Source organism: Hippichthys cyanospilos, chromosome 10 (genome assembly GCF_059441005.1).
Source record: "Hippichthys cyanospilos isolate Australia breed blue-spotted pipefish chromosome 10, RoL_Hcya_1.0, whole genome shotgun sequence".
Taxonomy (NCBI): Eukaryota; Metazoa; Chordata; class Actinopteri; order Syngnathiformes; family Syngnathidae; genus Hippichthys; species Hippichthys cyanospilos.
In genome coordinates this window covers 782,157-798,541 of record NC_142378.1, presented here as the reverse complement: position 1 = coordinate 798,541, position 16,385 = coordinate 782,157, and the positions used below count along the sequence as shown (strand labels likewise).

At 45.6% G+C, this 16,385-nt stretch overlaps 2 protein-coding genes across 5 annotated transcripts; one reads left to right on the top strand and one right to left on the bottom strand.

Moving 5' to 3' along the window:
* Positions 1-24: 24 nt before the first annotated feature.
* Positions 25-11,895, bottom strand: ppat (phosphoribosyl pyrophosphate amidotransferase). Of its 3 annotated transcripts, none has more exons than XM_088425162.1 (12): positions 11,730-11,895; positions 11,261-11,530; positions 3,853-3,919; positions 3,555-3,761; positions 3,007-3,119; positions 2,802-2,947; positions 2,567-2,639; positions 2,331-2,482; positions 2,115-2,242; positions 1,818-2,039; positions 553-673; positions 25-490 (listed from the first exon to the last, which is right to left on the bottom strand). In XM_088425162.1, the coding sequence occupies exons 2-12, from the start codon at positions 11,386-11,388 to the stop codon at positions 318-320; spliced, it is 1,530 nt and encodes a 509-aa protein (XP_088281288.1). In that variant the 5' UTR covers positions 11,389-11,530; positions 11,730-11,895; the 3' UTR covers positions 25-317. The 3 variants fall into 3 exon arrangements, with proteins under 3 accessions (XP_088281288.1, XP_088281289.1, XP_088281290.1); XM_088425163.1 differs by having other exon boundaries at positions 11,261-11,495; positions 11,730-11,894; XM_088425164.1 differs by having other exon boundaries at positions 11,261-11,465; positions 11,730-11,885.
* Positions 4,493-16,183, top strand: paics (phosphoribosylaminoimidazole carboxylase, phosphoribosylaminoimidazole succinocarboxamide synthetase). 2 transcript variants are annotated; one of them, XM_088425161.1, is made up of 15 exons: positions 4,493-4,710; positions 5,520-5,936; positions 7,280-7,339; positions 7,409-7,948; positions 8,508-8,585; positions 8,816-8,946; positions 12,065-12,104; positions 12,193-12,390; positions 12,883-13,061; positions 13,872-14,051; positions 14,459-14,572; positions 14,649-14,732; positions 15,272-15,452; positions 15,657-15,815; positions 15,888-16,183. In XM_088425161.1, the coding sequence occupies exons 1-15, from the start codon at positions 4,656-4,658 to the stop codon at positions 16,052-16,054; spliced, it is 2,583 nt and encodes an 860-aa protein (XP_088281287.1). In that variant the 5' UTR covers positions 4,493-4,655; the 3' UTR covers positions 16,055-16,183. The 2 variants fall into 2 exon arrangements, with proteins under 2 accessions (XP_088281287.1, XP_088281286.1); XM_088425160.1 differs by having other exon boundaries at positions 5,517-5,936.
* The last annotated feature ends 202 nt before the right edge of the window (positions 16,184-16,385 follow it).

Here is a 16,385-nt window from a genome sequence, read left to right as displayed (position 1 = left end):
AATCTAGTGTTTGGGTGCTTCTTGGTAAATTCAGTCAGTTTTATTCCCCCCCCCCCATGAAAGAAAACTGCATGTTATTGCAGGGAGAGAACATCGTTTTAGTACAAAACTCAAATGCTCCTATAAAAAGGAAAATCTTTGGTCGCTCGTGCATATGCATTTTTTTTAAACATAAATGACAAATCTGGTCCTAAAAAAACGGGCAAACTAAGGTGTTCTATTTACAAATCCAATTAATCCAACCACTAGAGGTCAGTAGCGTTCAGTTGCTGTAACAAAGCGTTGACTGCAAAATGGAGGGCACTCGCCAGGCCAGTTTACCAATCCAATTCCACGGGGTACTTCCCGGTCAGACACGCGGTGCAGTGCCCCACCCTGCCACTTGACTTGCAAGAGGAGTCGATCATTTTGTCAGCCTGCATAGAGGCGATTCCCTTCTGGACCGCCGTCACCAACCCTTCCACTGTCAGGTACTGCACGCTGTCGGCGCCTGAACGCGACACGGCGGCGGTCAGCGGAAGCAGAACGTTAGGCGGACTTCTCGGCGCTTACCGATGTATCCGGCGATGTCCCGGAACTCGGGCTTGTTGGCGATGAGTTCCTCTTTCGTGGGAATGTTGATGCCCATGTAGCAGGGGAACTTGATGGGAGGGGAAGCCACTCTGATGTGGACCTATCAGGGAGGAGTGTGGCTCATCATGGATTAACCCCGATACCTTACTAAAATGATGTTCCGTTTAGATGTTCAAAACGAGCTGGATGTGTGGATGGACGCAAAGGTTTGACTCCGCCCGTACAAGGTCTAAACCGGACGGGATTCTTTCCTAGGCAGCTTTAACGATGCGGCCAAAAATCACTAACCTGACCCAAATACTGTACTTAATTCAACTGTCGAGGGAGCGCGCTCTCTGCTGGAGACATGTAGTACTGCACCCATCCGGTCATTTCTATGTAGGGGACATCTTTTCAAACCAATAGCCTGCACATTCTGAACCGACATTGGCCCCTCTGTTTTTAGGGCCCCTGAACACGCCGCTATGGCTTTACGACCCCAAATGGCTGTCACAAATAACATTTGTCGTAAATTGGTCACCTTCGACCAATTTACAACAAATACGTTACTAAAATGACGTTACGTTTGTTTCCCCGCCATCAATGAGTCACTCCATTTTTTCTCATCCATGAGCTACGGAGGTAACCCCAACGCTTCGCAGTTCATGCAGCCGATCGGATGTGCTCCCACACCGGGTAGAAACCGTAAACATGAATTATCCGTAGAATCGACTTCATATTTTTAGTTTATTTTGTGAATTGAATAAAATTACACAAGTTCTTAACCTACGTGTTTTTAATTTGACATACTATGTTGTCTTTGAGGTGAAGTAAAGGACTCATGAGGTTATTTGGAACCCGCATCAGAGCTAAAGGTCATTTTAAGCAAAAGCACGATTATTATGGTCAGTATTGAAATCGCGATTATTCATCATGTTTGGTTAAACATGTCTATTTCTTGCCCTCTTTTTGAACAAGCATTATATAAACATGGCTTCAAGGCTTGATACTTACAAATAATAATAAACTTAAGTAAATAATTAAAACAAATTCACCCAAGACATGGCAAACAGTGCCCTCTGATGGTAGGATGACAAAGTGCTTGTTTTGACATTTGTGTAGACGGCTTTTTAAATGTTAGCATTGCAGAGGATCAGCTTAATCAATCGCGGCAGCCAGGATCGCGATCGCGATTAAAATTCGATTAACCGAGCCTAGATTCTATTGCCGCTGGATATTAATGAGGAAGAAGAAGAAGAACGCACCTCTGTGGCACCCGCCTCCTTCAGTAGTTTAATGATGGGCGAGATGGTGTTGCCCCTGACGATGGAGTCGTCGATCAGCACGACCCGCTTGCCCGCGAAGTTGTCCGTCAGGGCGCCAAATTTCTTGGCCACTCCCAGCTGCCTCAGGCGGGTGTTGGGCTGGATGAAGGTCCTGCCGACGTAGCGGTTCTTGCACAAAACCTCGATGTAGGGCAGGCCGGACTGTGAGAAATATTGAGTTTACGACCGAGGAGGACCATGTGTCGCTTGTCTTTTTCCAATTAGCCTCCGGAGGACCTGCTGGGCGTAACCCAGTGCGGCGGGAGTGGCCGACTCCGGTACGGTGCTGACGACGTCGGCGTCCGTCGGCGCCTCGATGGCCAGTTGTCGACCGCAGCGCTGTCTGACGGTATACACCATCTGTCCTGTTGCGAGATCGCACCGTAAGCATTACGTTCTACATACATTCCCTCTCAGGTGACAATTTTAGGACACCGTAAAGCGAAAAGCAACCTTCAAAAATGGAGTCGGGTCTGGCAAAGTAAACATATTCAAATATGCAGAAGGCGGGAAGGTCTCCCTCACGCCGAGGCACCACACTCAAAGACTTAACGCCGTGCCGGGATATTTGGACAATCTCTCCTGGGAGGACCTCTCTGTAATACCTGAGACATCCAACAGGGGGACGAAGACGGTCACCAGAAGTGGAAATAGATTCAAAGAAGAAATACTGTCGACAGAAGACGTACTTGGCGCCGATGGACTGGAAGCTGCAAGACTCCGAGGACACTACCCAGCCTTCGGTGTCCCCTTCCCCGCCACCTGACAAAAAAATTTGACAAAATTGTCGCTGACTAAATTTTTTTTATACTTTTGCCACATTTTGCCACTTTCCGTGGACTGATAATGCCATCCCCGTTGCTCAGGGCGGCGGAAACAGCCAATCGCCGCTCGTGTGTTTGGTCAGGTGACATTCGCGACTACCTGAATTGTGCAGTTTAGAGATGGGAACCACACGTCCGATGCAGAGGGGCCTGTTCCCGTAGGGGTCCCGTACGGCGTAAATGACGTCTTTGAACAACACCAACAGCGAGTACGACGTCGGCGTCTCCGTCATCAGGTTTTTAATCCTACGGAAGGATGAGTCCATGGCTGTCATGATCACAAGTAAGGAGTTGGGATAACCAACCTGGCCACCCAGTTGGGTGCGTCCAGCTCCTCCTGGGGCGGCGTGAAGGCCAGCAGCTGAGTGATGAGCTCGCTGTCCGAGCTGGTGGACAGGCCCACGCCGTGGCGCATCACCTGCGTGCAAAAAGGAAACATTGCTGGCTGGCTGCGTTATTACCTCCGCAAAGGCGAACCCGTGGTTTCAGCGCCGTTGTTTTCCCCCTTGTTAATTAGCCGGAACGATCGATGATTAATGATGATGATGATTTTTTATTGCCCTTTAAAAACGTAACTGAGACTTTCTTTCCTTTAGAATGATAAAGTCAAGTCATAAATTCTCTTCAGGAAGTGGCAACACGGCCACCACAAAAATTCAAATTCCACAAACACAACATAAATCGGAATACCATGCTTAGACACTTGAGGGCACATTTTGTCGTCAACTCCTTGACTTCCCTTTCAAATACTTGGTAATCCCTTAAAAAGCTGTGTTCTCTCAAATGATGACTTTGAGAAACTATAGTTTTTCACAATTACGGGTGTGTACGTGTATATATATGTATGAGAGACCTTTTTTCGCAGGGCGTGCGCGTTGACCAGCTCTCCATTGTGCGCCACCGCAATTTGACCATGCAGCGTGTCCACCACAAAAGGTTGGCAGTTCTGCAGCTCCGACATGCCGGTGGTGGAGTAGCGCGTGTGACAGATTCCCAGGTTGGCGTAACGCAGTTTCAGGAGCGCCTCGGGGGGGAAAGCGGTGCTCACCAATCCCATGCCCTGAAAAGAAATCACATGCGATTATTAACGGGAAGGCCATTGAATCTCCTGTGAACCTTGATGGAGTTTCTGAGAGGGGATTGGTGCCAACCTTGTGGGTTGTGTACGTCGGTGGACAGGCGCCATCACTTGTAACGACCCCGGCGCTTTCCTGACCCCTGAGGACCAAAAAAAAAAAACATTAATGACAGTAATGGAATCATAGATGACAAAACGTAGAACTTAGTATTCTACAAAATGTATAAATACAAAATTATAGTAGACAAAAGATGGTGGGGAAAAAAAAACGGGAACAATTCCAAACGCTTGGGCACATTTTTGTTGTTTTTTTGGTTACGTCTTCAGTGTAATCATTGGCCTTTTTGTCTTTGCAGCATGAAACACGCAGAAACATATCCAAGCGCCGAGCCTGCAGGCAAAGCAGGCAGGTTTCAGAGAGCGGGAAGCAAAATCTTAAAAAGGCTGCGGGCAAGGGGAGGGGGCAGCTCAGGAGTTGTTCCGTCTCGGAGCAGTTGCCGCCTTGCTGCAGTTCCACTCGATTTACCGAGCCGCTTCTCGGATTACACTTGGCCCCTCCCCCTCGGCACGTAGCTTAAGCCAGTGGTGAGGCCGCTTTCCTGCGCGGGGGCGTTTCTTTTGGGCTTAGCCGCCCGGTTGCCTAGGGAACCGAGCGGCAGACGGGTCCGGGGGGCGGGGAAAGCGCTTCCACGTCGGCCTCAAGCGAACGAGCTGGCTCCGGCGAGGGGGAGGGACGAGGCGGCGGCTCAGCGCGAGGCTCAGGGCAGAGTCACATTTCGGCTTCCATCGTCTTCCGAGGAGGCTCAGCGCCCAAACGTGACCGCCGGGACCCGCCTCGGCCTTGAAAGCGAGAGGGGGCCTCGGCCCGACGCCGCGATGGAGGGACCGGGGACGCGCCACAGGGGCGTCTACGCCTCCTCGGCTCCTGAAGGTAAAACTTGGGGCGGGGAAGGGAATATTTTGCAAAGGGGCTACGTGAGAAACTTGTCAAGGACCGTACATAGATATATACACATGAAAGATTCTGTTACAATTAAAACATTCACAATACAAATTTGCATTGAAATCATTGTACACACTGAATATACACATTTTAAGTCAGTATGATGTAGGGCTGCACAATTACAGCCAAAATAATAATCACAAATATTTTGGTCAATATTAAAATCACAATTATTAATGACAATTATTTGTCATGTTTGGTCAAACACGCCAATTTATTGCTCTTCTTTAACAAGCAGGATATAAACAAGGCTTCAAGGCTTGATACTTACAAATAATAATATTCTAAAATAAATATAGTAAATAATTCAAATTCACAAAAGACAGGGCAAAATTTTGGCACATAGGGCAACACAGCTAACTTAATCGTTGAGTGCAAACCAATGAAAAAAAATGAAGCATACTTAGAACCGAGCATTTAATTTTCAGCAAATTTGAATCAATTAGTCATTTTTCGTCCTTTCAAATTTCAAAATATACAGTATACTACTTTAGGTAATGTCAAAAATGATTACACACATGAGAAAAAGATATTTAAAGTTAATTAACTCTCTTTTGTTTTCTTCGGTGCCACACATATTTACTCAGTGAAATTGAATCATAACATTGCTTGTAATCGTTGCCTCGTTTTAATGAATTAAACGCATCATTTATATAGTGTAGTGTTGTTTTTGTTTTTTTGTTTGTTTTTTGCGAATCCCTACAACATTGTGAACATCTAACGGCCTCACAAAGCAGGACCGGTCGGGGTGGAGGAAGGCCGCCACTGGACGGACGACGAAGTGCGAGCGCTACTGTGCGTCTGGGCCGACCGGCGCGTCCGGGAGAGCCTCAAGAGCACGCTGCACAACAAGTACATCTTCCAGGAGATCTCGGGCCAGATGCAGCGCACCTTCGGCGTGGTACGAAACTGGAAACAGTGCCGCACCAAGTACAAGAACCTCAAGTACGATTACAAGATGGCCAAAAGCACCCACGCCGCCCGCGGAGGCCGCAGCAGCCCCGGGAAATACATGAAGTTTTTCCACGAGGTGGAGGCCATTTTGCTAGACCGGGGTCTGGAGGAGGGCTCTTTGGGGATGAGGAGGAGGCTGTACGACGAGGAGAAGACGCCGGCGCTTTCCAAAAGCGACGTCGTCATCGAGATTGACAATTGTACGTATGCCGTGTTGTTCGCTACCTCTTCGTGGCCAAGAGGGAGATTGCGATTTGGGATTCCATCAAAAAAATTAACCTTTCGTGCGGAACCTAAGCGTATAATGTGAAATCTCGGCAAATTTCAAGACATTGGGATTTCTGATGATGTTGTACTAAAGGGACAGTGTGTTTTAAATACAATCGTAGGTCTAGTTATCATGAAATTATATTACTTCCTGGGTGGCACTTCTCTGGAGGTGGCCATGTTTGTTACGCGCAATGGTAAATGCATCGCCTGCAGCACCTCCTGCTGGCCGTAATGAAAAATGCTCTAAATCTTACACACGATCCCTTTGATGCTTTGCTAAAGACTAGCATAGCTCAAAAAGGAAATCGCGGTTTGGGTTTAAGGTCACGATTCGGTCGCCCTGTCACAATACTGTTCCGAATGGCTACAGTGAGGGAATTAACGCAAAACTAAAGTGCTACTCATTTGCGTTGACGAGAACTCTCTATATCAGGGGTGTCAAAGTGGCTGATTGATGATTTGAGTAAACGTGCCGCCTCTTTGAAGTCAATGGCAGGAAAGGCGCTTTTACCCCCCAAACTCAGATGCCTTTTTGCTCTGTTGATTAACCCTTGTGCGGTATTTTGTTCACTCCTTTGATCTTCACATCAAAGGGAAATCATTGAAAGAGGACACTAGAGGGCTGAAATTTCACCCAGATGGTGACCACATGCCTCGACCACTCGGTTATCACACTACTAGGACTGTGCCCTGCCTCGGGTAAAATACTGGGAGAATGGTATGGAAGAAGATGACACAAAAATGATCAAAATACTGCTGTCCTTAAATTATATACAGTATATATACAGTATATATATATACAGTATATATATATATATATATATATATATATATGTTATATATATAGTTATATATATATAGTTATATATAATAGTTTGCCCAAAGAACCAAAACTTACTCAGAATAAAACAGAACAAAAAAAAAATAAACGAAAAAAACTAACATGTTCCCAAATATTTCAAAGAATATCATTTTACAGCTGTAATTTTAATACCGTGATATGGCGATGTTTTTGCTCAATAGGCAGTCATCACACAGAAAGGAACCTAAACTTAAATCAATGCTTGTTGGGTTAGTTTCTGCCATTAAAATCAAATCATCCAGAATGCTCACAGAACCTCAAGGTGGAATTTTTGCCAAGACTTTAAATCAATGTTTGTTGGGTTTATTTCTTCTACTATGATCCAACTGAATCACAATCGTCCAAAATGACGGAATTATTTCGGCTTTATCGGCCTGCCTTACGACTAAGTATCGATTATTGCGCTGCCAGATGAAAACGGCGACCAATTGGACGCGGACGGCGACACGGATTCCCAACGAAGAGGAACAGGTAAAAAAAGAAAGCCAAAAAATCCAGATGGCTTCCGACGTTCATTCCCTAACGCCGTCAATTCGACAGCGGCCGACCCGGCGGCGAAGCGGCCGGACGGGCTCCGCGCGCCGACCGTGTCGGACACGGGTCGGAACTGGAGCGATCAGGAGGTTCGAGCGCTAATCGAGGCGTGGTCCGACGAGCGGGTGCGGCGCCAGCTGGAGAGCTCCACCAGGAAGCGGGACGTCTTCACGCAAATCTCCGAGCGGCTGATGCGGCGGGGGATCGAACGCGACTGGAAGCAGTGCCACACCAAGTACAAGAACCTCAAGTACCTGTACCGCTCGCTCCAGAAAGGCAAGACGGACGCCGCCGACCCCAAGCGCCTCATGAGGTATTACGGCGAGGTGGACGCCATTATGAACCGAAGGACGCGGGGCCCGCCGCCGGACCCGACCGCCGCGCCGGAGGGCGAGGCTCCCGCGGCGAGCGAGGCGGAGGAAAGAACGGGCCTCTCGGGGTCGCTTTCTCCGATCGTTCCGGCACGGGCGCCGCAGGGAGAACGAGTGACGAAAACAGGAAGTAGTCATGGCTTGGAGCGGTGGCGCCCACAGGACGCTTCATTAGGTGCACCTTTACTTCAGCTTTTCTTTTTCTATTTTTTTTTTCCCCGGAAGACGATTTCGCACTACACTCGGAATCCTGATTTTAATTCTCGGAATTCTCATTTTATTGACATACTTGTCACGAGTGTTTTGAAAATAAAAGTCAGAATTTTGAAAATATAGCCATATTTTAGAGCACGAATTCTGAGAATAAGGGAAAATCTGAATTCTGTCAAAATGAGAATAAAATGAGAATTCTAACAATCAATTCAAAATTCAGAGATAAAAATGAGAATTGACCTCACTGCTCCCAATCTTTTTCTGTCATTTTTTATTGAATTTACTCATTTATTTCTTTAAAAAATATCTACTACGTGTGTCATTGTATTGATTTTTTTTACGCTTCCAAAATTTCCCTCGGTACTGCGGTCTTTTATTTATCTTTCAACAAACAGGCTTTTTAGACAATATGAACCGATAAATGATTAACCAAAAAAATGTTCTGTTGTGTACAATATAACGTTTAAAATGATACTCTCTAACAACGTGTAACAAACATCATTTCTATCTTTGGTTTTCAGGATCCTGCGAGAGCAGCCGGACGCACGGTGAATCTTTGCCGCCGGGGCGAGGGAGGAAGAGGAAGGCGGACGACGAAGGTTTGAAATGCGTCCGGTGATCGCGCAACGACTTCACGTGACGGCCGCGAGCCTTTGTAATTCCCGACCCGAGTCCCATGATTGGCCCCCTAATGAATTTTGTACGGATAGTGGGACGTTTGTCAGCGCGGACAAAAGGCCGCACTCGTGACGCGACCGTCCAAAAACCCCTTTGCGCTCATTAGAAAAAACAATAGAAGTAAAAATCGTGCTTTTCTTTCCTTCCCCAGACACTCTCCTGACACCAGAGAAAAAAATGGCGGACAACGTGAGCATTAAGGAAGAGCAGGCTCACGTTCCCATCATCGAAGTCTTTTCGGTCTGCTCAACGGCCTACCGAGATGCGCCGTCGGACAAGCAGGTAATTATTACAATCATCATAATCGGGCAGTCGCTTCATCCGCGGAAGTTCACTCCGGCTCACCGCTCTGGCAAATCGAGGTCCAAACCAAATTAAGCATGTGCGCGTGATGCGGATCACGTTACCGTGACGGCGTTAGGTGACATTTCATTTGCTTGGGTAGGGGAAGGGGTGTGAACGCATTTGCCACCTGGTGCCATTTTGTTTTCTCGGTCGGAAATAAAAACAATTGCCTGGCGCCAGATATGCGGTGTCAAACATACGGCCCGTGGGCGGGTTCTGGCCCACAAACGGGAGCAATCTGGCCCGTGAGATAATTTGGTCAGTATAAGTAAGTATAAAAATTAGCTGATTTTTTTTCAATAAATGGAAAAACTGGAATCTGTTTTTAATAATTAACTCATTCGGTGCCACGGACGAGAATTCCCGTCTTTTAAAATAGAAACAGCAATAATAAATAATACAATTCTGGTCAAATACGTTTCTTTATGGCGAGGAGCTGTCACCCTTGACTAATGCTTGCCTAATATAAGCCAATTGAGCACCGTAGTGATAACTGTGACCATTGGATGGCAGTGTTTACACAGCTATAATCTACATGCAACTCCAAGTGAGGAATGGAAGTCACTCTTTCATACGTTACTTAGACATAGCACACAATATTCTGTTGGCCTTGAAAGGTGAGTGAACAATAATGCTTGAAAGAGTTCATAGTAATGTTAACGTTTTGTGATCGATGTTGTGCTTGTACTGTTTTGGACAGTATTAAGAAAGAATGATACATTTTAAGTTGTTTAGTAGTTATATAAATATATTCCATGATTTTATTGGTCCGGTTACTTGGAAATAGACTTTCCTCTATGCGGCCCGCGAGCCAAAACGAATTTGACACCCCAGTTTCCCACCCACCCTTTTTAGGTATGCATTCCATCGATGTTATTTAGGCTGGTGTCCAAACTCTGGCATGAGCGCTATTAGCGGCCCACCGTTTTTGTTGCTGATATTTTTCTGTGACTAACGTTATCTTTTGAATATATTGTAACTCCCATAATACTTATACACAAAAACACACATCCATACCACCTATACTATATATAAACAAAATAGCTGAGTTCATAGCTTAAACAGCTTCAGTTATATATTATTAGTTTAAGAGACCAAACAGGCTCTGAGCGGCCGATTTGAACGCTGCCTTTAGCGACACTGTTTTATCGCTACCTATCCTCACTGACTGCTTTACACGCTTTCAATAACCTCTTCAAAACTCAAATACTGGCAATAATTGGGCGTTTTAAAAAGCAGCTGTTGAAAAATAAACAATGTTATTTGTTGTTATCGCTTCACCAGGCTGTTTTTCCTCCACATTTTTCCTCCATCAAAGCCGGATCAAACAATTAAAATCTTAAATTTATGTCTTTAGTTTTTAAACAAAAGAAACAAACTAAAGACACAGCATAAAGCCACACTTGTGGAGAGAGGAGGAAACCAACTACTTTTTTTTACTCTGATGAGTGACACGGATATAATGTGATTTATTAATGGTACAACATAAGAAGCAGCCCTAATGTCTATTTGCGTCATGGAGTTATCAGCACGCCGTGGTTTCAATTAGGGTAACAACTACCATAATGCTGTCAGGAACGCATGTAAACAACATTTTGTCAATGTTTCAGAAACAAGAATTTCAACGCTGACATGAATATTGACTGCACGGAATTGTAAATATCGATGGCGAATGTAGTCGTAGCTCATCGTTTAAATTGTTTGTCTAAGATTTAGCCGACGCTAGCAAGGAACCGTTTCAAGTGACCAGAAACATGGCAGCTTGCAGTGTGTCCTGCCCAAAAAGTGTTATCCTTTTCTTTCATAACTATGGGAATTGAATTGTGTCCAAACGTGCAAAACAAATCAAGTTAAATTGACTAGGAGGGAGCTTTGTAACCTTTAACCTCTCAAACCTAGAACCGCCCCTGGGGAGGAGTACTTTAACTTGAGTCTCTTACTACAAATTTTTTGCTACTCTGCCAAATAGTGAGCATGTGAAGAATGTCGAAACTGTTTGGACCTCACTGTCATGCGAGGATTGTCGTTTGTCCTTGAACGCATCTCAGCACACATTTTTTCCCACCTCCACGCTAAGATAGGAGCTCGTTGTTAGTTTTGAACGCCACGTTTTCGAACTACTAAACATTTAATATCGATTAAAAAAATATGTTGTTATTAGTCAACTTGTAACTCTAAAAAAATCAAAATAAAACTCATGTGATTGTAGGAACAAAAAAAAGTGTCGCGAAGATGCTTCCGTTTACGTTACCTGTGCTGCAAAGCCACAAGTCCTAGGGTGAGCACCTGAGCCACCTCCAGTTGAGTGGGCCACTCTCCGGCGGCCACACAGCCGAAGACCCCGCACTCCTCCCCGATACCGGACTCCTCGAACTCCATTTCGCAGCAGACGACTCGCAAGCCCGCCGGTTGTGGTTCTGGTGCCGCTGGTGGTCTCGAGTAGCCGACAGGGCGAACTGCGCATGCGCAACACTCTTGGTTTCTCCCTTCAAGAACACGTGCCACAACAAGAACGTGTTTCCTACACGATGCAGTCGACAAAATCACGTTAAAATAGCACAAATTCAGATAAAGGCGCTAACATTATGTCGGGGTCGCCTAATTCCATCAAATCACATACACGCATTGGCAGTTTCGTAACACGGGCGCCATTACTTAAACTACGAAAGATGTCATCATGAATGTCAACATGCTGCATGATAAAATTGATAACAAATCACCTCGATCGAATGAATCGATTGTGTTGAGCGGGCGGGTCGCCGAGTTTGTCTCGCTGTGTCACTAAAAAGAAGAAAAGATGGAAAGTTTTCAAATGTAGACCAAAACGTTAGTCCCTTTTTTTTAAGACGAGTTAACGAGTAGGGCGCGTTCCCGCCACGTGAGAGCAGCTAGCTCTTGCGATTGGTTCAAATGAGTGAATGAAGGGCCGTGATTGGTTGCCAGACTAGGTAAGAAACGCTTACTTCCGTCTTGTGCTCTCTGCACGCCTGCGGCTCTCATCCTCACTTGACAAGTTTTTGTCAGGCTCACAGCTTTTGTTTTATTTGTCGTGCAGTTTTGCGGCGCGTCGAAGAGAAACATGTCTTCAACACAAGGTAGAAACGATCGATTTTGAAACTCTATCCTAAAAAGAAAAAAATCACAGGTTCTAACATGGCTTTTTTTCCTGTTGTCTTTTTTTAGAGTTGAACATCGGCCAAAAGCTAAACGAGGGCAAGACCAAGCAGATCTTCGAGATCGTGGATCAGCCCGGCCTGGTTCTGGTACAATCCAAAGACCAGATCACCGCCGGGAATGCAGTGAGGAAAGACCAGATGGAGGGCAAAGCGGCCATCGCCAATAAAACCACGAGCTGCGTGTTTGAACTTTTGCAGCAGGCTGGTGAGGAAACCACAAAAACTACATGCATGCGCACTCGTTGCTATCACCAATGCTAGAAACTAGCTTAATTATTAATATGTCATCAGAGAGAGTTCATTTTAACTGGCGCGCTGAGACAGTGTAGTAAAAAAAAATGTTAGATATTTTATGGCAATCGCTGCATTCCGAACTCCTCTATTGTCATCCAAAACTTTATTTCCAGTCATTTTCATTGTTTTGATTTTCCAAGTCAATTTTATAGGCTTTACTACGCAATTACGAGTATATGAGTTCCAACACCAATTTGCACTGTTCAAAGCTTGCAGTAATTTGGTCATGTGCCCTTTGCTTGAATGAATTGTCTAAGTGTAACCCACCCGCCACTCACGAGACCATCAAATTTTTGCACATGAGCACCTTGTGACCCATAATCAAGCAGAACGTACTGTACATTTACTGATGGCATGCGAATTTCTTGCATCTTATTTCCCAAACGTGCCCATTGTCCTGCAGGCATCAAGACGGCCTTTGTGAGGAAGCACTCTGACACGGCGTTCGTGGCAGCGCACTGCGAGATGATTCCCATCGAATGGGTGTGTCGCAGGGTGGCCACCGGTTCTTTCTTAAAAAGAAACCCGGGTGTGAAAGAGGGGTACCGCTTCTCCCCACTTAAGATGGAGATGTTCTTTAAAGTAAGTCCACACCAAACATTTCCTGCCATAGTTTTGTTAAATTATCCTTAGGATAAAGAATTAAATGGATCTTAGTGCAGTTTTTTTTTCGTGTTGGTTTCATGCAAGCCTCCCCTTTAGTGTTAGGCCAACACCAAGTAAGGCTTCTGTTGCCATGGCGACGAGAGCAGGTAGTAATTTCTTGAAACAAAATCTTAAAAACAAAGTTCAACACAAAACGAGAAACATCTAAAGGGAGACAAATTTATTTTCAGCAAAAAAAAAAAGTAAGTATGAACCACGGTAAAAGCCATTTTCCCACTTGCTGTCGACAAGACATCACCCTGTTCATGGCTGGGGTAATGACCAATCATGTTGCACCTATTGGTCACATGACACACAAGCTGAGCTGCGATTGATCGTTACCTGAGCCTTGAGCACATGGTTGTTTCCAGTTGACAACTGGCAAAAAAAACAAGTTTAGACAAGTATTGACTGTACATAAAGAATTGTGATCAAATTATAGACAAAGTAATAACTTTTTACTCCTCAAAATTGCTAAACTTGTGAAATGTTTCATGCTGAATATTTTTAAATAGATGAAACCTAGCTAAAAGCACCAGCAAAGAAAAAAAAAAACAATTCACTGGTGCAGGCAGCAGCACACTTGTCAATTTGTGTAACACATTTTAATGAAGAAATCAATATTTCTACTTTTAAAGTAAGTATATGATTGCAAATGAAAATGTTCAAAAAGAACCTTTTGGGCACGATTTGGGGTCGAGTGCTCCAAGTTCCCCGCGTGGAAAGAGTTGTGTCGGTCTTCTCCAGGACGACGCCAACAACGACCCCCAGTGGTCGGAGGAGCAACTGCTGGAGGCCAAGTTCAGCCCGGCCGGCTTGGCCATCGGCCGCTGCGAGGTGGACATCATGAGCCGCAGCACCGTGGCCATCTTCGAGATCCTGGAGAAGGCCTGGGCCACGCAGAACTGCACGCTGGTGGATATGAAGGTACCTGTTTGCGAGGAGGGGTTGTTCGAGTATGACTCGGTGTTTTTGAATGAGTAAGAGGTGATTGGAATCCTGTTTAGGGGGCGATTTGTGTGTGGCTGTTCTATTTTTTTTCCGAGGGGGGGGGGGGGTGTTTGATTTTTGCGAGTGCGTGTGACATTTTTGTGTTTGCGAGTCAGATTTTTGGGTGAGTAGGGGTGGAATATATGCCTGTGTGTTTAGGTTAGTCAAGTTTATTCGTTTAAAAAAACGCCACAATCGAAGAGAAAAACGAATGAAATATATATAAAAAAAAAACGATTGCAACACGTGTGAGTGACTGTGAGATATTGGCGTTCTGCGCCCGAGTGGGCGAGTTGCTACCCCCTACTGGCGGAAAAGAAACATGTTCCCAAATCTCTTTTGAGATCGAGTTTGGCGTGAACGTCAAGACTCAGGAGATCGTTCTGGCCGACGTGATCGATAACGACTCCTGGAGGCTGTGGCCCGCCGGAGATCGAAGCCAGCAGAAAGATAAACAGGTCAGTTTTTGATTTTTGTCGTCGATAAGAATCGACTGAGCGCAGAGAGCCAAAAGGACTTTACTCCTTTCTCCAGGTTTATAGAGACCTCAAGGAGGTGACCCCAGAGGCCATGCAAATGGTGAAGAGAAACTTTGAGTGGGTCTCCGAAAGGGTCAAGGTGCAACAAAAATACTTTTGATCATTATCAGAAGATGATTTAGATTTTTGTGACTTTTAGTCAGTTTTGGCGCATATGCCAGTGTGCAAGTTGCCTTTTGCTACAACTGCAAGGTTTTCACAGGTTTTGGCTGCCTTACTTGAGTACATGGTAATAAAAAAACAAAGACGCTATACAGTATTTAAAACAGCTCCCAGTGAATTAAAGTGCAATTTATACAGTACTGTAAATAACATACGCACAATATTAAAAATGCTACAGTAAAAAATGTTGCGCTACTTTAATGCAGCATATCGCAATGTAAAAAAAAATATTGTTTTAAAGCTTTTTTGCATAATTGCCAAAGTTGTGTAAGAACACTTGTAGAAATTAAGAAAATGTTTTAAAAAGTACATCAATGGAAAGGCAACATGTCTGTATTCTGCGGTATTCTTCTGCCTTTCAAATGAACAAATAAAAAAATTAGAATTTTTTTTTTTTTTTTTTAATGAAACGACTAAATCCTTGAGGCTAACTGCATTTATGTGGCGCCCCCCCAGCTGCTGCTGGAGTCCCAAGCCAACGGCAGGGTGGTGGTTCTGATGGGCTCCACTTCAGACATGGCCCACTGCGAGAAGATCAAGAAGGCCTGCGGCTCGTACGGAATTCCTTGCGTGCTGCGCGTCACCTCTGCGCACAAGGGCCCGGATGAGACGCTTCGCATCAAAGCAGAATACGAAGGTTGGTCTCTTCCCCTTGACCGACTTGGCGGTTAAAACAGATGGTGACATTTACCCCCCCCAATATTGGCCAAGTTTATCTGCGGTTTGGAATAAAACATTTTGTTAATGCGACAGTTGATTCACGACAGATCTCTTCCTGTTTTGTTTCAATGTTCTCTTTTAATGTCGCTCCGGCAAATCTAAAAGAGCTCTTTTCACCCAGGGGACGGCACTCCCGCGGTTTTCGTGGCGGTGGCCGGCCGGAGCAACGGCCTGGGCCCCGTGATGTCGGGGAACACCGCTTATCCCGTCGTCAACTGCCCGCCCGTCACGCCCGACTGGGGCTCCCGGGACGTGTGGTCCTCCCTCCGCATGCCGAGCGGTGAGTCCCCCTCGGGACCATTCATTTCCCCATACGAGCGGGCGCCCGTTCAAAGCGCGTCTTTGGGCGCAGGACTGGGATGCGCCACCATCCTCTCCCCGGATGCGGCCGCTCAGTTCGCGGCTCAGATCTTCGGTCTGAGCGATCACCTGGTGTGGTCCAAACTGAGGGCCTCCATGCTCAACACCTGGGTGGCCCTCAAGGTGGCCGACAAGAAGCTCCAGGCCCGCGGCCCCTGAGTCAACATCGCCGACTCGCCGTCATCAAAATCATCATCTTTCGCCGGATTCTTTCATCTCTCTTGGGCAAGATCATCTTTAACGACGTTGATGCGCTTCCATCATTCCATTAAAACCCTGTCAGCTGAACGTGTCTGATCTTTTTCATCACGGTGCATGAAAATGCAAACGTTGCGCCGCTTTGATGGCATTTTCCTCTGAGGGCCGCGTACAAATAACGGAAGGGTTCCATTTTGTTCATTTATTTTTACTTTAACAGGCTAAAAACTAAAACAATTATACTCTGTCTATAGGGATACTGGTCAGTCGTGAATGATGTGAATTTTTCCGT